Source organism: Battus philenor, unplaced genomic scaffold (assembly GCF_028537555.1).
Source record: "Battus philenor isolate CCGP_79_NKW_IND1 unplaced genomic scaffold, ilBatPhil1.0.hap1 SCAF_4, whole genome shotgun sequence".
NCBI classification, from domain to species: Eukaryota; Metazoa; Arthropoda; class Insecta; order Lepidoptera; family Papilionidae; genus Battus; species Battus philenor.
The window spans coordinates 12,438,165-12,461,063 of NW_027181704.1; the positions used below are offsets into that span (position 1 = coordinate 12,438,165).

At 34.9% G+C, this 22,899-nt stretch overlaps 1 protein-coding gene across 1 annotated transcript; it reads right to left on the reverse strand.

The window, feature by feature from the left end:
* Window positions 1-254: 254 nt before the first annotated feature.
* LOC137928898 (ornithine decarboxylase 2-like) lies at window positions 255-6,797 on the reverse strand. The gene is made up of 9 exons (XM_068771903.1): window positions 6,596-6,797; window positions 6,119-6,236; window positions 5,819-5,950; window positions 5,277-5,397; window positions 4,697-4,870; window positions 3,683-3,814; window positions 2,498-2,606; window positions 1,689-1,902; window positions 255-460 (listed from the first exon to the last, which is right to left on the reverse strand). Exons 1-9 carry the CDS (start codon window positions 6,795-6,797, stop codon window positions 313-315), a joined length of 1,350 nt encoding a protein of 449 aa, XP_068628004.1. The 3' UTR covers window positions 255-312.
* Between the last annotated feature and the right edge of the window lie 16,102 nt (window positions 6,798-22,899).

Genomic DNA, 22,899 nt, shown 5'->3' on the forward strand with positions numbered 1-22,899 from the left:
GTCAAGCTTTACGCCTTTAACGGACTTGTTCATTAAAATTTAATATTTTGAAATTGTTTATATTTAAGATACCTTCAAAATAAGGCTTCCTTTGGTAAAAAATCAACCACAAGTTAAACAATATTTTGATCTGGTATTCCTTCGCTAAATTGAATCAATGTTCAAATAATCTTGAAAAATTAATATATATTTCTATTTATTACCTTGTCATAAACATAATTATAAAATGTGTATCATTGTCCATTTTGATATATATAAAACAAATATATTCATCGAAGTACTAAATAATATATATTTTTTATATAACATTACTCAAACTTTTAAAACAGGAGAGTTCAGATCAAAGTTGATATTATGTTTCGGAAGTACGTAAGGAATTGTTGTGGGAAGAGGAGCTGCAATATCCGGGCTTACTGTAAAATCCGACGATTTGAAAACTTTGCTTTGTTTCAATATATTCCTAGAACAAAAGATTTATACGTTAAAAATATTCATGTAATGAATGAAGGTCTTTTTATCTATTATTTGGAATGCAATCGCTAACATTTATTACTTTGAAACCGTGTTTGAATGGACGTTTCTATCATATAAAGATATATAAACATTAATAACTGATTTTTGCTTTGCATAGTGTTAGTTAATGTTTTATTACATTTTATTGCTTCGACAAAGATAAAACTTGGTATAACTTTTAGTACTCAGGTAACTCAAACTCGACTTTCATTGCTAGAATGAAAAATATTCTTCTGAGACTTCATACATTTTGAGTATTGTACTTAGTTCTGATAACTCAGTAACTTATTTCTATTCGTGCAAACTTTTGTATTCTCAGTGGTCTTCTAACGATACCTATTGAGAGTTACCATTTCACCGGGAGTGCATTTTGGGACAACAATGACCTCCAGCATATCAAGCTATTTGATATGAACGTGAATAAGACGTTGGTTGACTCACACCCTCAGTCACAATTGTTTTACAGATCTCATATTTGATCCGACAAGTACATTGTGATATCCATTTAGTAATTGATAGTAAAAATACTATCATAAAATGTTTATTATCTTATGTTCATCAAAGAACTCTTATATATTTATAAATTAAGTCCACATGATAATTAGTTATAGATGTAAAGACTTTAGATGGGCGAATGTATAGCAAATTTAAAACAGAGGTCTTTGAAAGCCTTTACACCTATTTCCTATCACTGTGTATAAAACAATCACTTTGAAATATGTAATATTAATTTATTTTTTCTGTTGGAATGCGATAAGCCATTAACTTATGGCAGTACAACTTCTGCAGATACTGATGGTAAATAATAATTAATATTTATATCTTTTTCCTTATAGCTATTTATCTATTTATATCTTTTTCCTTATAGCTATTTATCTATTTATAGCTTTTTCCTTACTATATCATTTATATATGCACGTCTTATACAATGTATGTATAACGGCGAACTTAATTACAGTGGCATTTTCACCAGGTAACCTTTGCCAGGTATATAATTATCATTACGTTACTTATTATTTCTAAAGTCATTGATTTCGGTGTACTATACATTAATTGACAGTGAATGAGCTATATTCCACGCATTTACACGCATAACCAATGACCCAGTAAACTGGCGTACTTTTTAAATCATAAAAATAGTATTTTAATAATAAAAATGTATCATAGTTACTTACCAGAGATTTGAAGAAATGACACAACGCATTTGAGGTGTTGGTATGCATGAAAACGGCGTGGCAAATCCAAACGAATAGGCTCCTTGTGTAGGGAACACTAACCAATCACTAGGGGAACACCGGGGCAAATATATTGTAAAGTTCTCCATCACACGGTCGGTCGAGTCGCAGCTAGGACCCCAGAGGATAGCCTTTTCCAACAACTCCGCTTCTTCTATATTAGATAACTGCAATGTGTAGTAGCATCATTTGAATGTAAAAAACTTCATATAAAGACAGAGTTCTTCATGGATGGTATTGGTTTGGTTGTATAAAAATATAAGGAATTTTAAACGCGTTTCATCAGAAGAAATAATAAAATTAAATTTCGCATAATTTTGTTACGTTGTCAAGCCTTGCTGTTTTAATGGACTTGTTCTAAGTCTGTTTATAATTAAAAAGGTATGAGTGTCTAAATATTTTTTTATAATATACAGTTAATTAAATATTTGTTATTCTGTCTTTACAGATTTCTTAATCTCAGTGGGTCTTATTAAAAATATCTGGAAGAGTCCTATGTCCAGAAGTGAACTAAAATGATGACGAAGATGAATAATTCGTTCTGTTTATTTTTCAATTAATTTTAATTTGGAACACACGATTCTCTTTTCCTTCTCATTAATTTTTTTTCCCGTAAATATATTATTTCGCTTTAAAGCAATTAATAAAGTAAATAACACCGTGTAACGTTTATTTTAGTACTAAGATAGCCATGCTGTATTCATTTTATGTTAACTGAGACAAAAATACAAAAACTAAGACAAAATTACTTCTCACCCGAAACCGTTTCACTTTATGCCATTCCTCATTATATCTCAGTGTTCCGTAAAGTCCATCGTTGAGGTAAATCATATTGACGGCCTCTGTACCGCTAGTCACCTGAACAATCGTACAAACTTTTAATATAATTGCATTATACCAAAAAAAAAACTGTTGTTACGAATATTTGCTCAGTCGCCTTCGATCGCATATTACTCCTATCACACTAAGTGAAAACTACACGATGAATAAATGTAACATACAAATTACAATTTAAAAATATTTTATATTAAAAACTTAGAAAAGTACGTACTTATTGGGATCGGAATAAATTCAATTGAAAATAAATATAATGGAATATTATAATACTTGATTCGTTACAATTTATTTTATATGAAATAGCTGTTAAAATGAGGCAAAATTGTATTATTACATATAAAACTTTGTACGGACCCTTGATGTTGTTCTAAAACTTAATTAATTATTTAATTTTTCACGAACATAATTACGAGGGATTATTTTGGGTACCACTGGTCAAAAAGACTTTATGATTTCAAGTAAATTAGAAATAAATTGATAGTATAAAAAATGTTGAAAAACTTATATTAAAGATAAATCATAAGTGATTTTTCATTAATATTTATTAAATTTTAAACAGATATTGATAAAAATATGAGGTTAAAACAAGAGCGAAGAAATTAATAGACAAACAAAAGTGACCGACCAGGATATAGGCAAGTTGCATTGGGCAAGCCACGGAGTGCGCAGAAAAGATGGCCGCTGGGGTATTAAAGTTTTGAAGTAGAATGGAGACTACAGCACTCAAGCATAGCGTAAGACTTCCATCCACAAGGTGGACGACATTGTTAAAATCTTCTAAAGACACTGGGTGCAGGCAGCTTCCGAGCGTTTTTATTGGAAAATATTTTAGGAAGGTCGATGTCCAGCCGTGAACGTCGTACAAATAAAATTATTATAATGGTAAGCAATAAAAAACAACAACTCATTGTTTAGCTACTAATTATTATACCATTATCATACATCGAATGTAACCGAACTTTACAGTTCGCAAACCACTCTGTTTCCGCGAACTCATTTTGACAACAACAGAGAGAATAAATGGATCGGGAAGGAATGCAATATTAATTCTGATAATAAGTAAAAAATATGTAGCTATGATAAAATAAAAACTTTACCCGTCGCACGTTGTTGATGCTACAGTATAGCGTAGTGGAGGAATCGCATATGTATCTACCTGGTTCGGCAATGACCTGTACATCACTATCAGGGAAGTAGTCATTAAGAGCCTTGTTAACTCGACATGCAACCTGAAAATAATGATTTATAGAAAAATAAATGTCTCCTGCCTACTTTGCATCATAATCTTCTATCTTTAATTATTGTAATTTAATAAAATCCTTTCTAGGTTAATATGTGTATTTTCTATGAACCTGTATAATCCATTCCTCTTACGCGTATAATTTTGTTAGACCTCAAAAAAGTTTGCAGTCCCCATATACTTGTATCTTTCAACTTGAAATACGATACGCGGATAGGAATCGAGCCCTAACACGAGAAAGGTCCTGGAAAATATTGTTTTTTTTTTGGTTATCATTTATTAAAACATTTTTACTGTAATAGGATTTTATTTAAATTTGGTTAATTACAGAAATATTTTAAGGGAAAATAGGATCCCAAAATACGATCACATTTCAGTATTTTTAAATACAATATAAAGAATACCTTGATACACAAGATGGTGGTACATCTCATTAGACCATTTTTATGGGAAATTTCGGTAAGGATTCTTTTCTCCAGAGTGGAAAAAAGTGTGTCATAGCATTTCAAACGACATACTTTATGGTATTCCTTCGGCATCGGTACAGTAATGTTTTTTGGATAATAATATTTATTACATCAGCTATTTTAAACTAGAATACAGCGTTACGTTTTATTTTTTAATAGATTGCGAATGGCCTTGTAGCAGTTACCTTTTATAACAACATTAAAATAAGTACAGAAAGGAGTAGCATAAGTAGTAGTTGTCCCATTAGGTAGACTGACTATATTGTCGAGGTTGCGTGTAACGCAAGACCGGTCGAGGGGAGACTTATGCCTTGCAGTGGGTGTCAATCAGCTGAAAGAATGACGACGGACATGAAGCATATAGATTTATTTCTAAAAATACAAGCTTGTAATTTTACACAAACCGGATCAATTCTGTCGGTACGGTCGCTTAAGAAACCTCCGCCAATGTCCACTATCTTCATTTTCCTGCCGGCTCTTGCTTCGTGATCGAACAAAGCTTTAGCATAACAAAGACCTTTCTCATGGCTGTCGATCGAAGAACATCCGCTTCCAACATGGAAGGCAACTCCTATAACCTTTAAGAACGACATAAAAATTTATATTATATAAACTACTTACAAGATAAAATAAAATAAATTGACATTAAAGAAAAAAAAAATGAATAAGTAAAATGTTATAATAGCCAAATAAGAAATGCAAATGTGCCAAATGATATCTATGGTAACATGGTGAAGCACACAAAATAAGCTTAAAACTTACATCAGTTTAGTAAATAACTATAAATAGAATGTAAAAACCTGAGGCATTAACTAATAAACAAATGAAAAAGTAAAAAATGGATATAAAGCGTAACATTAACATGAAAACTGTGGTTAAACCACATGCAACTTGAAAGATCTTTGCCGATCAATGGTTAACCGTTTTTTTGTTAAATTAGAAATATTATTAAGAAACTAATAAATATGTAGGATATTGTCGTACTTGAAGATTGTGAGCGGCAGCCTCTTCCAACAGCTGTACTGCTTCGGTATCGTGTTCGCAACCAAACTTTTCGCCCAGTTTATAAACACAATCACCATCCACTCGGATTCTTATCAGTAACCTGTCATTAAGTCGAGTTAGAAATATCGTTCTGAATAAATATTAAAAAACGAATAAGAAGTAAAGAGTTTTCAACACTTAAATTCCGTTGAAGTAGAGTGTTTTGATTTAAATAAAATTAATTTAAAAGTAAGACTAAGTTGAGTTGCCAATAAAAGATCCAAATATTAATTGCTAATTGACTATTATATATGTAGGCGTATATTTGTCCGCGTATAATTTTTAATGAAGAGGTTTTTTTTAGTATTTTATTCCAAAAGCGCTATTGTTACTTTGTATTGCAGTGTAGCATTTTTAATTAAAATGCCGCAAATTATAAGTCAAAATACTGAGTCGTATATTATTGGCGAAAAAAAACTTCTTATTTATCTATAGATTGAGGAACTAATCTATTTGGTTTAAATATATTGAATGTACTTTACCTTGCATCAGGCCAATATTGTTTTAACTTTTTCAATTCAAAACTAGAGTCAAAAGTTGTATGCATTACTCCACTTTCTCGTGCGTAGATCATTTGCTCCGGAGTTTTTGATGGCATTGCATAAATAATACTCCTGAATAACAAAATAATTATTTTCAATAATTATTTGTGACTTTGAAAGATCCGTTTATCCAATCTGTAAGTATTTGAAATAGCAAGTGATTCCTACAAAATGATTATTATGCATTAACTGCTGCAAATGTTGGTATCGATTTGATTAAATAATCACCCAATAACTTACATCGGATTTATGCCCAGCTGTCTCAACTTATAGATCTCCCCGGGCGAAGCGCAGTCGAACCCGGTACTCGAGGCGGCGGCCATTTTCAATATCAAATCGTGGTCATTGGCTTTCATAGCTTAAATGTTTAGAATGAAAAGTCTAAAATGAAAATTTATAATAATATCTGTTTCTATGGAGTCCTCGAAAAATATATGATATAAAAAAATTAAAATACAATATGCATACTTAAATAAAGTAAAATTAACACATTTTATTATGTTCTTTTTAATGTGGACGTAGGAACCTACCACACGTATTTTCCGAGAATACGTAAAATACGTATTATATTCATATTTCGAATTTGAAAGTGGTGGTGGTATGGGAAATGAAATAGTTAAATTGTTTTCGAATACGTATCGCGCGCACAATTATAACAATTTAACAAGTCATAACCTCACAGAAAATACTGACGTTGAATGTGACAAAATCAAGTACCGTAAAATATTTGCACTCTCGGCATTACACGCCTGAAGTGGTGAATGCGTGCGTACGCCTCGTCCATATCGAACACGTAAAATGGTTCTTTTTGACAACCTCTCTCTATAACAGCCCGCGCTACGTCAGCCGGCGAATGGTTTTTCAGGACAAAGGCGGCAGTCGAGCGGCTCGAAAATTCATTTTGTATCGTTCCATTCATTTTCTGAAAGGAAGGTGAAGCATCTATTACGAGTAGAAAAGGGAAAGTGATGCATGTGAATTGGACACGATTGTGCATTTTAAACTTAAACTTTGTTTTTTGACATGATTGTTGTTACGTGATATTTGTCGGAAGAAGTTAGATAAAGGCCGCTGTGTATGACTAAAATTATGATGATAATGATGAATAGTTAATAATGTGAGCTAATATCCTCACTGTTTTGAGACTTTTTATAGGCTTAGAACGAATAGATAACCGTAACACAAATCTTACGAGTTTTAAATCTGCTTTGTAACAAATTTCTATGTTTTCCTTATTTATTTGAATGCGTGAGTAATATTAGAACGCACAGCGTGTAACTTCTAATACTTATAAGTCGATGACTAGTGTTAAAGCTGTAATAACGGTTTCAACATTTTTCAAAAATATATAAATATTCGAAAAAATAAAGTTAATTTCCTGGTAGATATTATAATGTTGGACTTTTCGGTATATAAAGGATGAGTTTTCGTGAGCCAACCGCAGATTTAATGGTGTTACTGTCAGAAATAACTTATGTCGACCCCACGTAATTTTTTTTATTTTACTTGGTCACGCCATGACTTGAGAGCGACTTTACCGGTTTCATTAATCTTTTTTTTTATAAGTTACCTAATAATTTGCAGAAGTTTCTTATGAACAAACATTTGTGGCATACATTTGTAAAAGACAAATAAAATCAAATCAAGAGCAGTCATTGAATGTTTGTGGCATCAATTTTAAAAATTAATTTATATGGTCTAAATAACTGTATCTCCTGTTCTCTTATTAAAAAAACATCTACATTATATTTTTATTTACCAGAATATGTATCTAATAATGTTCTGTACGTAATCTTAACAATAAATACTGATATAATAAAAACATTTTTATTAATCTTCTAATAAGAGAGTACAAAGTCTGTAAGGTTGTCTAATTTTAAAGCAAAGGCTTTTTAAAACAAACTACTTGTTACTAAATGTATTTAAAATCGAAATCATGAAGAGATTTTAGTATAGTAATGGAATTAACTCACAATTTCAGTATTTTAGCGATATTAATTAATACGAACAAGAACTCGGCACTACACACGCGAGTTGCTATAACCTTTACAAGTGGCAATTAATAGCTACGCAGATCAATAACGAGTTTATTTATTGATGTATAGTTGACCCCGTCTAGACCCTAGGTACGAGAGTTGTGTGCCATATTTAATAATGGAATTTCATGTATATATTTATATTTGTTCTCTAAAATCCCATATTTATTGAATGTAAAAAAAATGTTTACTTTGGAATATATGAAAAAGATGGATATTCCTAGAATAAGTCACTCTTTTGCACGGTAAATTTTTTTTTTTTTTTTTTTTATGACCCCCGCTATTGGGGGCCTCTCGTACCCCTATCTGATTTTTGGGACAGGGACCTTTTTTACAATTATTTTTTCACATAAATTTTTTTTTTATTTTTTATTTTCATGATCTTCTCTTGTTCATCTTATCATCCGTTCTTTTCTGTCTTTCATGTCACATTTCTGTTCTTTTATGCCCTTATACTCTATTCCTCTTTCTTTCGTCCTCTTATTTTTTTACAGTTCTTATTTACTAGGTACATTTATCACAGTTGTTTTCTTATACAATTAATTATTTATTTTACTTCAGTCTTGTTTTTATTTTGTTTTGTTTTTACCTACTTTTATTTTTATTAATTGCTTGTATTATGATTATTTTACAGTACTCGAGGAAGTCATTTCTAGTTTCAATTTCGCCTATCAGGGAGGCTATTGATTCCTCCCTGATTTGCACACCAGACCGGCACTCGAAGCCGAACCGGAGTCCCCCGAATGCGGGACACCGGGCCACAAGGTGGATCACGGTCTGGTCCACGCCCGGTTCACAGAAGCACGAGGGGTCCTCCTTGAGCTTAAACCTATGAAGGTACTCAGAGAACCCCCCGTGCCCCGTGAAGAGCTGGGCCGAGACCGCGTCCACCTCGATGCTGCGGAGCACGCGGTAGGCTGAGACGGCGTCCGGGAAAAACATCCTCGTTACCGAAGCCGTCGTTCCTTCCACATACCTCCTGTTCCATTCGTCGAGCGACTCCAGTCTCAGTTGCCGCTTGACGAATGAAACAGGGCATCTCTCGTACTCTGGTCGTCTTTTACTCTTCAGGGCCGCTTCCTTGGCCAGCTGGTCCGCCCTCTCGTTCCCCTCCATCCCCGCGTGCGCTTTCACCCAGAACAACCTTACATCCTTCCCTTTTTCTCTCGCTTTCATTACATTCTCCTTCACTCTTAACGCTAAGGGATGGAGGGTGTCCGATCTTGCGACAGTTTCGAGAGCGGACCGCGAGTCGCTCAGTACGACGCAGACTTGCGCCGACTCGCCGGCCGCGTACCCTGTTGCCTCAGCTAGAGCCAGCAGCTCTGCCTGGTATACGGTGCAGAAGTTGCCCAACTTGAGTTTCTTTGTGTATGACTCTACGGCGCCCCGCTTGACGCAGAACGCCGCACCCACCTTATCCTCTATGCGGCTGCCGTCGGTATAAATTACCAGATCGGCAGCCGCGGTGGCAAGTCGGACTTCCTCCGCACTTTCCCCCAGACAGGAGAACTCCACACCAACTTGACCAGACGGGTGTGGTAGTCTCAGGTAGCTGACCGGTACCTCCAGGTCTCGGTCCTTTACCACCTGCCGGGAATGACCCTTTCTTATTTCAAATAAGCGGGCTGCTTCTTGGACCCGAAGGTCCAGGGGAAGCAACCCGGCAAGTATAAGGGCCGAGTGCAGGGACGCGGTCCTGTGGGTCCTCGCGATCTTCTGCGCGAAGCCCCGCTGGACCGCGTCCAACTGCCTGCGGACCAGCAGCTTCCTAGCCGCCGGCGCCCATGCACTCGCTGCATACAAAATCGTCGGCTCCAGCACCGCCAGATACATCGCTCTGATCACCTCCGAGTTCAGACCCCAAGATACCTTCGCAGCCCTGCACAGCTGACGATAGAGGCCCTGTGCCTTCTTGCTCACGTTCTTCACGTGACTGTTGAACGTGAGCCTATCGTCAATTGTGAGGCCTAGTATCCGGACCTCCCCAGTCCGGCCAAGCGGCTCGCCCCCCATGCTCAGTAATGGGTAGTCGAACTTCTGCTTGTTGGTTAGCACCATCACCTTGGTTTTGTGTGGTGCGAACCTCAGCTTGTTCCTAACCCCCCATTCATGAACATGGGCGAGAACGGCATTGGCCCGACTCGAGATGTCCTGGGCCTTCTGCCCCGAGAAGACCAGCACGACGTCATCTGCGAACGCCTGGCAGTGTGTCCCGGTCTTTACCACCTCCTCCAAGAGAGGGTTGATGAGGAGGGTCCAGAAGGTTGGGCCGCCTACGGATCCCTGCACGCACCCCTTGGTGGTCTCTCTGGCCCACTCTGCCCCCGCGTACCGTACGGACACCTTGCGATCGCTAAAATAGCTGTCGGCAAGGCGCCGCAGATTCACGGGGCAGCGAGTTTCTGCCAGTCTGCACCGTATAGCAGGCCACCAGGCGTTATCGAAGGCTCCCTCTATGTCCAATGATACCAGCACTGCGATCTCCTTCTCCTTCAACCGAGTTCGCAGATGCTGGATCAGGACATACAGGGAGTCCTCGGTACACCTCTGCGGCATAAAGCCGTATTGGTGGCTGCTGACATACGGCGCAGTGTACCACCGGATCCTACGGACCATCATTTTCTCTAGGACCTTGCCGAGAATCGGCAGGAGTCCGATGGGCCTGTAGGATTTCGGGTGCGTGTAGTCCTCCTTGTCCGGCTTCCGCAACGCTACGACCACTGCCTCCTTCCATCTCGTGGGGAAGTGGGAAAGCGCGAGACACCGGTTGGAGAGCGCGAGGTACAGAGCGGGGTCCACGGCGACGGCCGCTCGGCAGATGTCCGCGGTGAGTCCGTCAGAGCCAGGTGCCTTCTTGGCATTGAAGGTCGATACGGACCATCGGAGCTCCTCCATCGTAAACGGGGGATCGCATGTTCCGTCATGGTCCCCCGAATTGACTTCATCGGCCTTAGCTCTTACAGTTCTGTGGTCCGCATTGTCCTTCCCGGGGTCATCCTCCGGGAAGAAAACCTCCGCCAACAACCTGGCTGATCCCGCTGCGTCCAGCACTTTACCTGACTGGACGAGGGGGACGTCCTCTCGCCTCACCTCCGTGCGACGCATCACACGGTGGATCCCGTCCCACATGGTCTCGCGATCCTGCCTCTCGCAGAAACGCTTCCAGCTATGGGTCTGAGCGCGCCTCGCCTCGAGGCGGTATGCCTCCTTCGCGTCGCAGTACTCGCGCCAGACCAGCTCCTTACGAGCCGGCCTCGCGGCCCTGATCCTTCTCTTCTTCCTCAAGACATCCGCCTTGAGGAGAGAGAGCTGTTCGGACCACCAGGGCAATTCCGTCCTCTTCCGCTTGGAGGCCTTCGGCAGGACCAACTCGCAAGCGTCCCTCACGGTTTCCACGTACCGACCGACCATGCTGTCCAACGCCCCCTCCTCGGTGATTTGATTCACCTCGGCAGACGTCAGGCAGCGATCCGATAGCAGCCGGGCGACAGTTCGATGGAACTCGCCCCAGTCTGCCCTACGGGTAGTGTACTGCCGTGTGGTCCGCTTGACGTCCGTGCCTCGGGACCTGTCAAGCTTCAGATTGAACACAATTGCCCTGTGATCCGACGAGGATATGTCGTCCACGAGGCTCCAGCCCACCGCTCGGTCGAGCAGGGTGGTCGAGCAAGCAGTAATGTCGACGCGACTGGAGTAGTGCTTACCGCCCCGATACGTATCAAACGTCGGCTCAGACCCCTGGTTCATCACGTGCACCCCCAGTTGGTCGAGGGCGGCTGCGATCTCCACTCCCCTTCGGTCCGTGGACCGGCACGGTAAATTAGCCGATATGCATTCTCATGTAAAATCTCTAACTAACTTTTAATTAATTTAAGACTTACAAAATCCAATTACAGTGTCAAGGATTTTTAAATGATAATATATAGAAAACTACTCTAACACTGAAATAAGGATATTGTAAATGTAACGACAAAAAAACCCTTCTGAGTTTATTGTAGCCTCTTTTCAGACTGTGCGTGTTAAGTACCTAGCTTTAAGTTGAACGATGCCATTATTAAGGTTTTATTTAATTTTAAATGGTATCAAGTTGAGTTATTTTCACATTTTCTTATGACATGTACAAGTGGTCAATGTATATTATCACATGGGATTAATGGATAAATACAATATTATCCGATTTTAGGTTCAATGTTCATTACCTAAAGGTCAACAACATTTTTAAGATTATAACTTGTAAATTCTAGAGAATCATCTAATAGGCATTTTTAAACAGTCGTAGTTCAGCGGTAGAAGACTGAGATTTGTGATGGTAATTTAGACTCCCAGGATACAGTACCATATATTTCATACCTTGTGCACTAATTACACAGGATTGCCACTACTCACAAACAAGTTTCCAGAAGATGGGCATCTGCGTTCCCTGCGTACCATAATACCACATTGCGATCGCCAATCCGCCAGCCAAACGTGACAATTGTGGTTTATACCTATTTAAATATTTTGGGGGAAGCGTGTGTCTTAAAGTGGGCGACTATGGGCTAAAGCGATGATGACAACGCTAAGATATTTTTTAATCATTAAAAAACTACTTTTGACGTGTTGACAGTACAGAAATATATAAAAATTAGTATCTTTAACGTATGGATTCTGGGTTATCTTATTGTTAATTAATTGCAGTTTGTTATTTATTTACGTCTTGCTTTAATACAACAGATAATTAATCAATATGACCTTAATAAACATATTGTTTATTTTAACTATCGTATATTAGTTACATAATAAACAGAAAACATTTGTTTTATTTGGTTTGAAATCAATAATTTGGTCTTAAATACTAAGAAAACTAAATCCATTAAGTGTGACACTTTGTTACGGAAAAGGTCAAAATTTAAGTTGGTATTTCAGGGCTACACTGTGTTAATACTGAGTGATTCCACAATTTCCGTAGGCATAACTTTAGATGAAAGGCTTCAATGGAACCCGCTAATTATTAGACTATTATAAGACTCGAAAAACAATATTTATATATAATATATAATAAAATATATATATATATATATATATAACGTAAAAACTAGAGATTGTCTGAGAGATGAGTTTAAAGAATTTCCGTTCTGACGGTTGCTTCTCCATACATATACATATATATTCAACACCTTTGAATCTTTTTCTATTACAATGCCTTAAGAAAATTATACAATTTCCATAATGGATCGACCGTAACCTGGATCCTCGGTAAAATAGACAATAATCGTTCTTATTTATTGGTTTTCGAGGGAATATCGTCTGTACATGAGATACTTTCCTTGGAAGTACCACTTGTCTTTTGGAGGTAAAACAGTTTTATGTGGGTTATTTATGTAATAAAAACACAACCAGGTAATCCTCTTATATACGTTTGAGAGTTTACGGAAGTAGTTAGGTGGAAATTGCGTGTGGCAGTGAAAAACAATTTTAGATGGTCATTTTAAAGTTAGATTAATTTTCGAATGGCCCAAAATATATACACACCCCTTTGATACTACAAGACATGAGGTATAATTAAGTTCCACAACATATCTTAGAACTTTCTTTTCTTAGTCATGAATCTGAAATTTAAAATGTGGTAAATAAATATTATTATGTTATTCAAAGGTTTTTAGTAGATTGAAAAGTGTAGAACTTGGTTTGTTGTCTCATTCACAAGGTTGATACAATGCATACATCGTTTAAATTTAACATCATTTTTAAATATTGTTTGATAGAACAACTGGTTAGCTTCTAGCCGATTCTTTTCAGCAGTTTAGTAAACCGAATCGACGATAGTTTACTACTTATTATCTTAAAATAATTCAGGATCCAAAATTGAGTGTACATGCTTACCTGAATACAGAAAACTTGAATCTAAATTTGAAAAATTTTGAGACATAAATTGCCTAAAATTTTGAGAATTAAATTTTACAGAATTTTATGACTAACGTTTTTTTTTGGCGCAAGACTGAACAAATATTTTATGTTATTTTCTAGTACATTTTGTTTTAGTATTTTCAATAAATTACACCGAAGAAAAAATGTGAAGTTGCGAAAAGATTGCGCGTTTGTTGCATGAATTCTTACGCCTGCGTCCAAAGCACTGTCTCTTATCACAGCGCTCTGTAATTAATGGAGCATAAAGATTCCTTAAATATTGAGTGCACTAAATTCTTAATTTTTTAAATACCTTTCTGACAAATTTACATATTATTGATAGAAATTTATATTTATTACATGTAAATTTATTGAAATATTTTATAGAATAATTAAGGACACAGTGCTTGAATAAAGGGATGAAGCTGTATGTGTTGTGTTTTTCTAATATGATTTCATAATTTTAAAACATGTTATCCACTTCGACGACATACTCAAGGTCACGGAAATTCGCCGAATGCGGGCTGCGCTGATATCTGAGGTCGTTTTTACAAGTATTATATTTCAATTGATATCTCAAAGTTAATCTAACCCGCAGGGGCCATTTTAAATTACAATAAAGCTTGTCCGTTCTCTCATTGTGTCAGAACTAAACAAAAACAAATACTATACCAAACAACTAAACAAGTACTACACTTGTTTAGTTTAACTAAGCGTACTATTGTTTCTAGTAAAATTTGGTTTTTAATGTTCGAAAACGAATTGTTAATTCAAATCTGGATTTATAAACATTGTCATAATTTAATAAATAAAATATACTTCATACTTTAAGAATTTAATTTTAATAAAGCAAAAGTATTTGTGCTTGTTGTCATTTAATTCTACGGATTTAAAAAAAGCAATGAAACTCTATCGCGAATCAATTTCCTTATCAACTCTGAACTTTATTATGTCGTAAATATGTAAATTTGTTATATATCTACTTTCTTTAATATGCGGCAGGAGTGACCACAAAAACATACATACCTTAGTTTGTTGTTGACTCTATTAAGATATCTTTTTGGCATCTAGTTTTCAGTTGAAAGATTCCGTTATGAGGGGTTAATTTGATGTTAGTTTCTATCTAGTTTGACTCTTCTGGCATTCGTCTCATGATGTGCACAAGTGGTTCTGCGTATAAAAATCTGAATAAATGAATATGGCTTATCCTATATCACAAAATATTTTAAATAGCGGTTGACTCCTACAAAAGGACTACTGAACCAATTTATAGCTTCGGGGTATTTCTCTTATGTCAAAGGAAGCGGCATTACTTAGATGGTATCTGAACATCAGATGTCTGACTGTCCTAGTTTTGTCAGTTATTCAGTGCGTTGTTTGTCTATTGTCTATAACTATAAAACATAAGAACACTGAAATTTCATCAAATTGTAACCTTTTTTTTTATAAGGATAACTTTATGTCATTGTGATGTTTTGATTTAAATAATATCTATCTTATTTCATTTTAAAATCATATCTATTTCCAATAATCTTGTATATTGAATAAATCTATAATATTTTATAATAATCACTTTTATCTCTTGGAAAGTAACAGACAATACAAATTCGAATTATACCAAATCTGCATGGACAGATAATAAACTTTAATTAAATTTTATACACTGTAATTCTAATTTAAAGAATAAATCTATGGTTTCTTAAATAATAAATGGCGTTATTTATTATTTAAGAAACCATTGATTTTGGACAGGATGTACCAAGCATTAATTGACAGCAAATGTGTAATTTGCAAAAACGTTTTAATCTTTTTAAAATCCCTCTAGTCATATTATTTTTATTAAAAGAAGTATATACGGAATATAGGTGTGGAAAAGACATCAACAATAACATTAAATATTGTTCTATATATCGTAGAAATAACTATGAATGCTATAAGCCTATATTAGAGAGATTATAATTACAAAAAAGAAGATAGTTGCCCCATCTAGAAGGCGTAGCAGACGGACGCTTTGTTCTAAGCCAACTTTTATAATCCTAAAATTAGGAATCATAGTTGAAAATTATCATTTACTAACTGCTGTATAAAATAATCACCTAAAACTAATCATTATTACATAGGATTATGGTCCAGCTATCTCGACTCCGCTAGATTTCCCATGGTGAAATACAGTACCACCGACCACGCGAATACGGTACTGAATGCGGCGGCCGTTTTCAATATCAAATCGTAGTCATTGGCTTTTATAACTAGGATCTTTATAAAGAAAGTTTTTGTTACATTACATACGTATAGTACATTAGGAAATGAATAAATAGATTCAGGCGTTACTTTGCGGAAGTCCGTCCTAAGTAAGAAAAGGACCACTATGTAGGTACTTCCGCCAATGCAGTAGTAGCCGTGCAATGAATTGCACCGCCAGCCAGCCCGCTGATAAATGCGCGTGCGGCAAACAATGCGAATTATACAAATACCACCGTTAATCCACTCAATACGTGTTTCACCCCTCCACGAGGCATCCTCCTGAGGCGGGCGGTGCACTTCATTGCACGACTACTGCTCCATAGCGGAAGTAGCTTTATATTAATATAAAATATACACAATATAATTTTTTGGGTTATTCTTATAATAAAATTATTATTTATTAATGTGTATTTTTAGGTTTATATTTAATTCTTTATTGTATATGTATGTGTTTATATGTGTACCGCTGTACGCATATGTACCTTATTTAACTATTTTTTCAATACCTATATGCGTGTGCGCAAATATAAAAAATTATTTACTCAATGCATCATAGGAAAGTCGAAAACACGAACGTTGAAAGCGACAAAATCTCGTACCGTAAAACATTTGCACTCTCGGCATTACACGCCTGGAGTGTTGAATGCGTACGCCTCGTCCATATCGAACCCGTAAAATGTTTTTTTTTTGTCAACCTCTCTCTGTCACAGTCTGTGCTACGTCAGCCGACGAATGGTTTATCAGGACAAAGGCGGCAATCAAGCGGCTCGAAAAACCAAGTTGTATCGTACCACTCATTTCCTGAAAGGACCATAAAGCATCTATTACGGGTAGAAAATAATGCATTCAAATAGGACGCACTTGTCTTTCAAACTTGGCTTTTGTTTTACTGCCATGTTTAATCATAAGTTTTTAATAATAATATTAATATTATTGTATTTTATTGTAATTAAATTTGAGAGATGTATTTATTCATCAAGTAAACTCTTGCAATAATTGACCAACGCCTCATGATAAAAATAATAATGTAATATTATTAAATATTTCAGGAAGAAGTTTTTAAATCTCCCATGAGTAGGTCGGATGAATCCTCTCACCCCTTTCATGTTGTCATAAATTTTCATGTTTCTCTCCTCGAGGCAAAACATAGAAACTGGTGGCGTAGAAATGATGACTTTCATCAATAAGTACAACGATGTAAATGCGTGAATATGAGCTTTAATATCCGCGTTGAGAGTGATTAATTTTTTATAATCGCCCAGTACCAATTATACGTTACACATATCTTATTGGTTTTAATACTTAGTGCATCAAATCAGAATGTTTTCTGTATTAAATTGATTCTTCTACTTCTTTACAGCTGATAGACTCCCGCTGCAAGGCATTGACTTCCCCCAAATATCACCACGATGCCTTGCCGGTCCCAATGAGAGACGTCATAAAATAAATACCTATTTTTTCATAAAAATAAAACATTTTATCTAATCGCTTAAATTTTTTGTCATTATTACGGCATAAATAAACATAGGTACATTTAAATAACTATTAGCATAATGAATATAAATCAGCATCGTCGATAGACATACTCGTATATTATTAGTGTTAATAGAAGTTTCACAATTTTTTTTTGTAAATGACCGCTTTGTTCTATAAAAGTTAGGAAATTATGGTTAATATTGTCTTTTAATAAGCGTAACCATTTTTTGAACTATAAACCGCAGCGAATAAAATTATTGGACAAATGAAAAATGTCATCACAATTATGTAGATGACGAGTCCGTCCGGGCTTATTTTCTAAAATACTACGTACGAAATCACGTGGGGCTTATAACATTTATTGTTTATAATTAACCCCCTGATTGCCTCGTTACGATCAAATCACATGTTATAAAGGTGTCTAAATTAAATAGAGAAATGAACTTGTTACCAAAATAGTTAAAATATAAATTATTAATTTATTTTTGTATACAGATAGAATTAACTTACAGTTTCACTATATAAGGGCTATTAATTAAGGCACTACACACATGAGTTGCTGTAACAAGTGGCAATTAATAGCAACGCAGATGATAAACCAGTTTATTTATTGATGAATAGTTGACTCTATCTAGCCCGCCCTAAACCGGAATTACTTTTATAGCACATTGTTTATAGTTTAGTCTATACTACAAGTAATTTATCAAAAAATATATATATATATCTGATTGATGACTGATCTTATTTTAGTAAGTTTTAGCTTTAATTAGATTTTTTACCTAATAGATGTTTTTTTATTACTAATTTCAATATTATTATAATTGTTATTATTATAATAGTTCTGATATGGCGGTGTAAAAGCTTTGTAGCAGTGGATGTATAGCTCATATTAACTAAAATATTTTTTTGGTTAAGGAATATGACGGGCCAGTAACTTAGTAGTACAAAGAGATAAAAACAATAATTAGATTTATTATTCAGATTTCCGAACTTTGAAAACCTTTTTTCTTACTAAATTTTCACTGCGCAATTTATAATTATTAAAACCATTAAGTTTTGAATATGGTACATCATTTGTTCATCATACATCTTTAGCGTCCGCGAGCCCTGTAACCTAAGTAGCTGTCACAGCATAAAGCTAACAGCGCCGACATCTAACAGGAACTAGAGATAGCATATGTAACAATATATTGACATTTTTTAAATAACCCGTGAAGACTATTATTGCAAATTTATCTTAAAACAAATAAAGAAAAAAGCAATTTTAAAAAACATTTTTCTTTATTTCTAGTTTTTTATGTTTACTATTAATAATTTTAATTCTTATGCAGAATTTATTTCTTGACGTATTTTATTCTGAAGCTTATTGTTTTGCAGAAATATTTACGCATTAAGTTTATTTAACATATTACCGTCAAACTTTAAGTAATTAAAACAGTTAAAAATAAAAAAAAGAACTTTTGAAAATTACTCGTTAACGTTCTGTAATATTAACAAAATCCGTTTCTATTTTTTGGTTTACGCAAAAAATTCTATATAATAGAGTTTCATGTGAGTTTTTTACATAATAAAAACTAAAGTTTCAAAGCTTTGAAAGAGCGAATTAATAGTTAATTGATTTAAAAAAGCTTTTAAGCTTTTATACTTTTTCCGATCACTTTGAAAATGTAATCACTCTGAAATATGTTACATTAATATTTTCTATATTAATGCGACGGATCAATAACTTCTGGCAGAACAAAGTCTACAGGGACATATAGCGGGATGTAACGTACAGTAAATGGCAACAAATGATCTATAAATTCACTTCTTTGCTTTTACATCTGTTACTAATCACCGTGTGTACACAGGATTTGTAGATACAATAACAGTTAGCATGTGATATTTATTGTCTAATAAGAACTTAATTTTAATTATTTCAAACTTCAACTTTTCTTTTCGAAGAGGAAAAATGAATATAGTCTTCAACCTGAAATTTTCAAGTACATCTCTTAACGAAGGGACGGAGTTTTAATTACATAAATCGAAGAAGAAATGGAATGTTGCGGTCGAGTATTTGCGTATTCACAGCTTGAATTCTTACGCCTGGTGTCGAAAGCTTCGACTCTAATTACAATTTTCTTTAATTAATAGAGGATAAAAATACTTTAATTATTAAATACACTGAAGAATATGATTAAGTAATGATACACAAATGTGATGTGCGTTTGTGTGTGTAATGTAGTTTTAGGTTTACTTTATTTTTTGTAGGTACGTATCAGTAAAATTACGAAATATAGTAACATATAATTTGAATTATTTCATAAAATAATCGATATAAACTAGTAGATGCGGCTCGGGTACGCAACCCACTAGGTGTGCCGACGACATAGTCAAGGTTGCCTGAAGTCACTGAATGCGAACAGCGCACGACCAGTCACCCTGGTGACCTTAAGTGGAGACCTATGCCTTGTGGACGATTATCAGCTAACATGACGACGATGATAAACCAATCAAGTTATTTAAATAAAAGAACATAGTGTTTGAACTAATTGATGAAACCGAATACGTTGAACCATTGTGATATGATTTCATAGTGATTATTCTATGACGCCTTTAGTGATGCGTTTGGATAGCACAATCTGGTTTGTCGACAATGTTAATATTTACATAAAATAATGACACGAGCTACTTTAAGCGTCGTGGGTAGGCCAGGGTTGCGGGAAATCGCTAGTTGCGCAAAACTGTACTGTGTTAAAAATAATTTTAATTCATGTTATATACTTTAATTACGAATTTCTCAAGTATGAACAACCAATGTAACAAATATCTAAGTAAGTTTTTGCGACTATTGTATTTCAATTGATATCTCAAAGTTAATCTAACCCGCAGGGGATACGGCCATTTAAATTCCAACAAAGCTCGCCCGTTCTCTTTGTCGGTATAGTAGTTGCTACATAATGTATTTTAGCGAACTATTGTTTCCAGAAAATATTAAATTTAATGTTCGAAAATTACTTGTTAATAATAACCCTTTCTTTATGATAGATCAAAAACATTAATTGAATTTTTTAATACTTATTTATTTGTTCGAAGACAAATGAATTTGGAAAATTTGATCTCTTAATTCTAATAATTGTAAAATAACACTAGTACAGGATATGAAAAAATTAGAGAAATAGGTTTTAAATATAATAATGAAATATTTTGGTTGTATACACTCAACATAGCGCGTGTATCACCTTTATTTGTGGCAGTTGCAAACAAAACTATATTTGTTCTTAGAATTTCATATTTTGTATCACACTTTCTACAAAACGTAGCAAACGTTCTGTAGATAGTGTGATACAAAATTTCACAATTGGTGAACCAAGGTGTACAAACAACCATGTCAAAGTCGTGGGAAGATGCCAAAAACAGGCCCGAAAACTATGCGGAAACATGTTACGTAGTGAACATCCTACGGCTGAATTGTGATGATCATGAAGAATCCAACTAGATGTGTATCATCACCGCATTTATTTTTGACATCTCTCTGTAGAGCAGAGGCATTATTTCCAGTTTGTAAAGCCCCAAATAAATGTAGCGAAACTGTATTGCTTACTATGTGTTAAGAAGGAAGGAGTTCAATCATATTTACGATGGTTGGACGTAGAGGTGAATGATTTAAACGGTTGCATGTATTTTTTGGTTTCAGAAGTGTTAAATAACTTAATAATTACAAAGTAAAAAAAAGCATTTTCAAATTCACATTCTTCTTTTTCTTTTAGGCAAATAGAAGTCAACTGCAATGCATAGGCCTCTCTAACGAATCCTGACCAATCTTAATTCAAAAAATCACAATACTAAATATGTATAAAAATTACTTTTTGTTTACTGTCTATTGCTGCTAAAAGTAATTGGTCTTGCATTCTATAAGAAAAAAATGATATTTCAGAGTCATCACTACACACATCAGTACACAGAAATGTAGTAGTTTTAAAGATTATTTTATGACAAATGCTATACATTATCGCCTTTAAAGACAAAATAAAATAACGTAGATAATACTGGTAAATACATTGCAGCGATTGACGGCGGACCAAATTGGGCGAATGCCTGTACACGGCTCATCTGTATCTTCATACTGTATATGTATATGCTGCGAATACTTGACGTAGTTGCCTTTGTAGCTAGAATTCTATGTAGATAGCTAGGTTAAATTATAAATTACAAGGGCTTAAGAATTCAGTATCTTTTTTAAACATCGTAAACATTTTAATACTTAGATCATCGTTGTCATCATCATTTCAGGTGTATCATGTCACCTGTTGGATATAGGTGTCCCGATATATTTCCAATAGGACCGTTTGCAAGTGTCCGGCGCCCTCCGACAAACTTCATAAGGACGTCTGTCTACCTTGTGAATGAACGATATACGCTGCGCATGCCACTCCGTTGTCTCTACTCGAGATCCTCTTCAATACGTCAATACTTAAACGGATTTCACTAATTTTAAATTGATATTGAAAAAGCGTTCTGTATTTATGAATGGTGTTTTGAATTAGTAAATACAGGACATTTCCCTGTTTACGATTATCAAGTTAGCGTCGAAGATTATATAACCTAAACAATTTTTAACAAGCTAATTATAATTTAATTTAGATTTAGTTTAGTTTTATATCTTATAAACAGAGGCAGCTATTATATTGTAGAGTAGTATTTTGTTTCGCCGAGAATGCTAAATAAATTGAATAAGTTTCTTCGTAATGTTAATTAGTTTGAAGTTTTAAGAGTGTTTGTGCTATGTCGAGTCTCACATTTCATAAATTCACTGCAGGATAAATGGATGTTTTTAAATACTTGTTTGGCTCTCAAGTTTGTAAATATTAATTAAGGGACTTTCACCTAATAATGAGTGATACCAGTAGGTATTTCTCCAAGGTAATTGCACGCTTTGGCACATTTTAAATTCTTTCAAAGAATCAAAAGTTCCATTTTGAGAAGATCAGAAGCAAAAATTACTTTTGTTTACCTACAACTTCATCGATAGCTAGTAAATCATTCTATTGTTAATCTATAATGTGACCTATACAATATGATCCCAGATAATGCTTAGAAAGTTTTTGTATTAAGGTGCTGTTAATGACATCATAGAAAATAGCAAACCTTGAAAATGATGTGTTCGAACTATTTCAATGTTTACTAATTACATAACTTTAAATTCTATTTAACAACAATATTTTCTTTTGTCCTTCTCAGGTTTGAGGCACTTATTATCCGAGCAAGCGGTAAACTCAACTCAAAGTCAATCAGATACTTCTCAGGTTCAGTTCAGTTCAGGATGGATTATTGAATATTTAATTTTAATTTTAGTTTGGATACTATGCAGAAAAACGTGAATTGGTATAATAAACT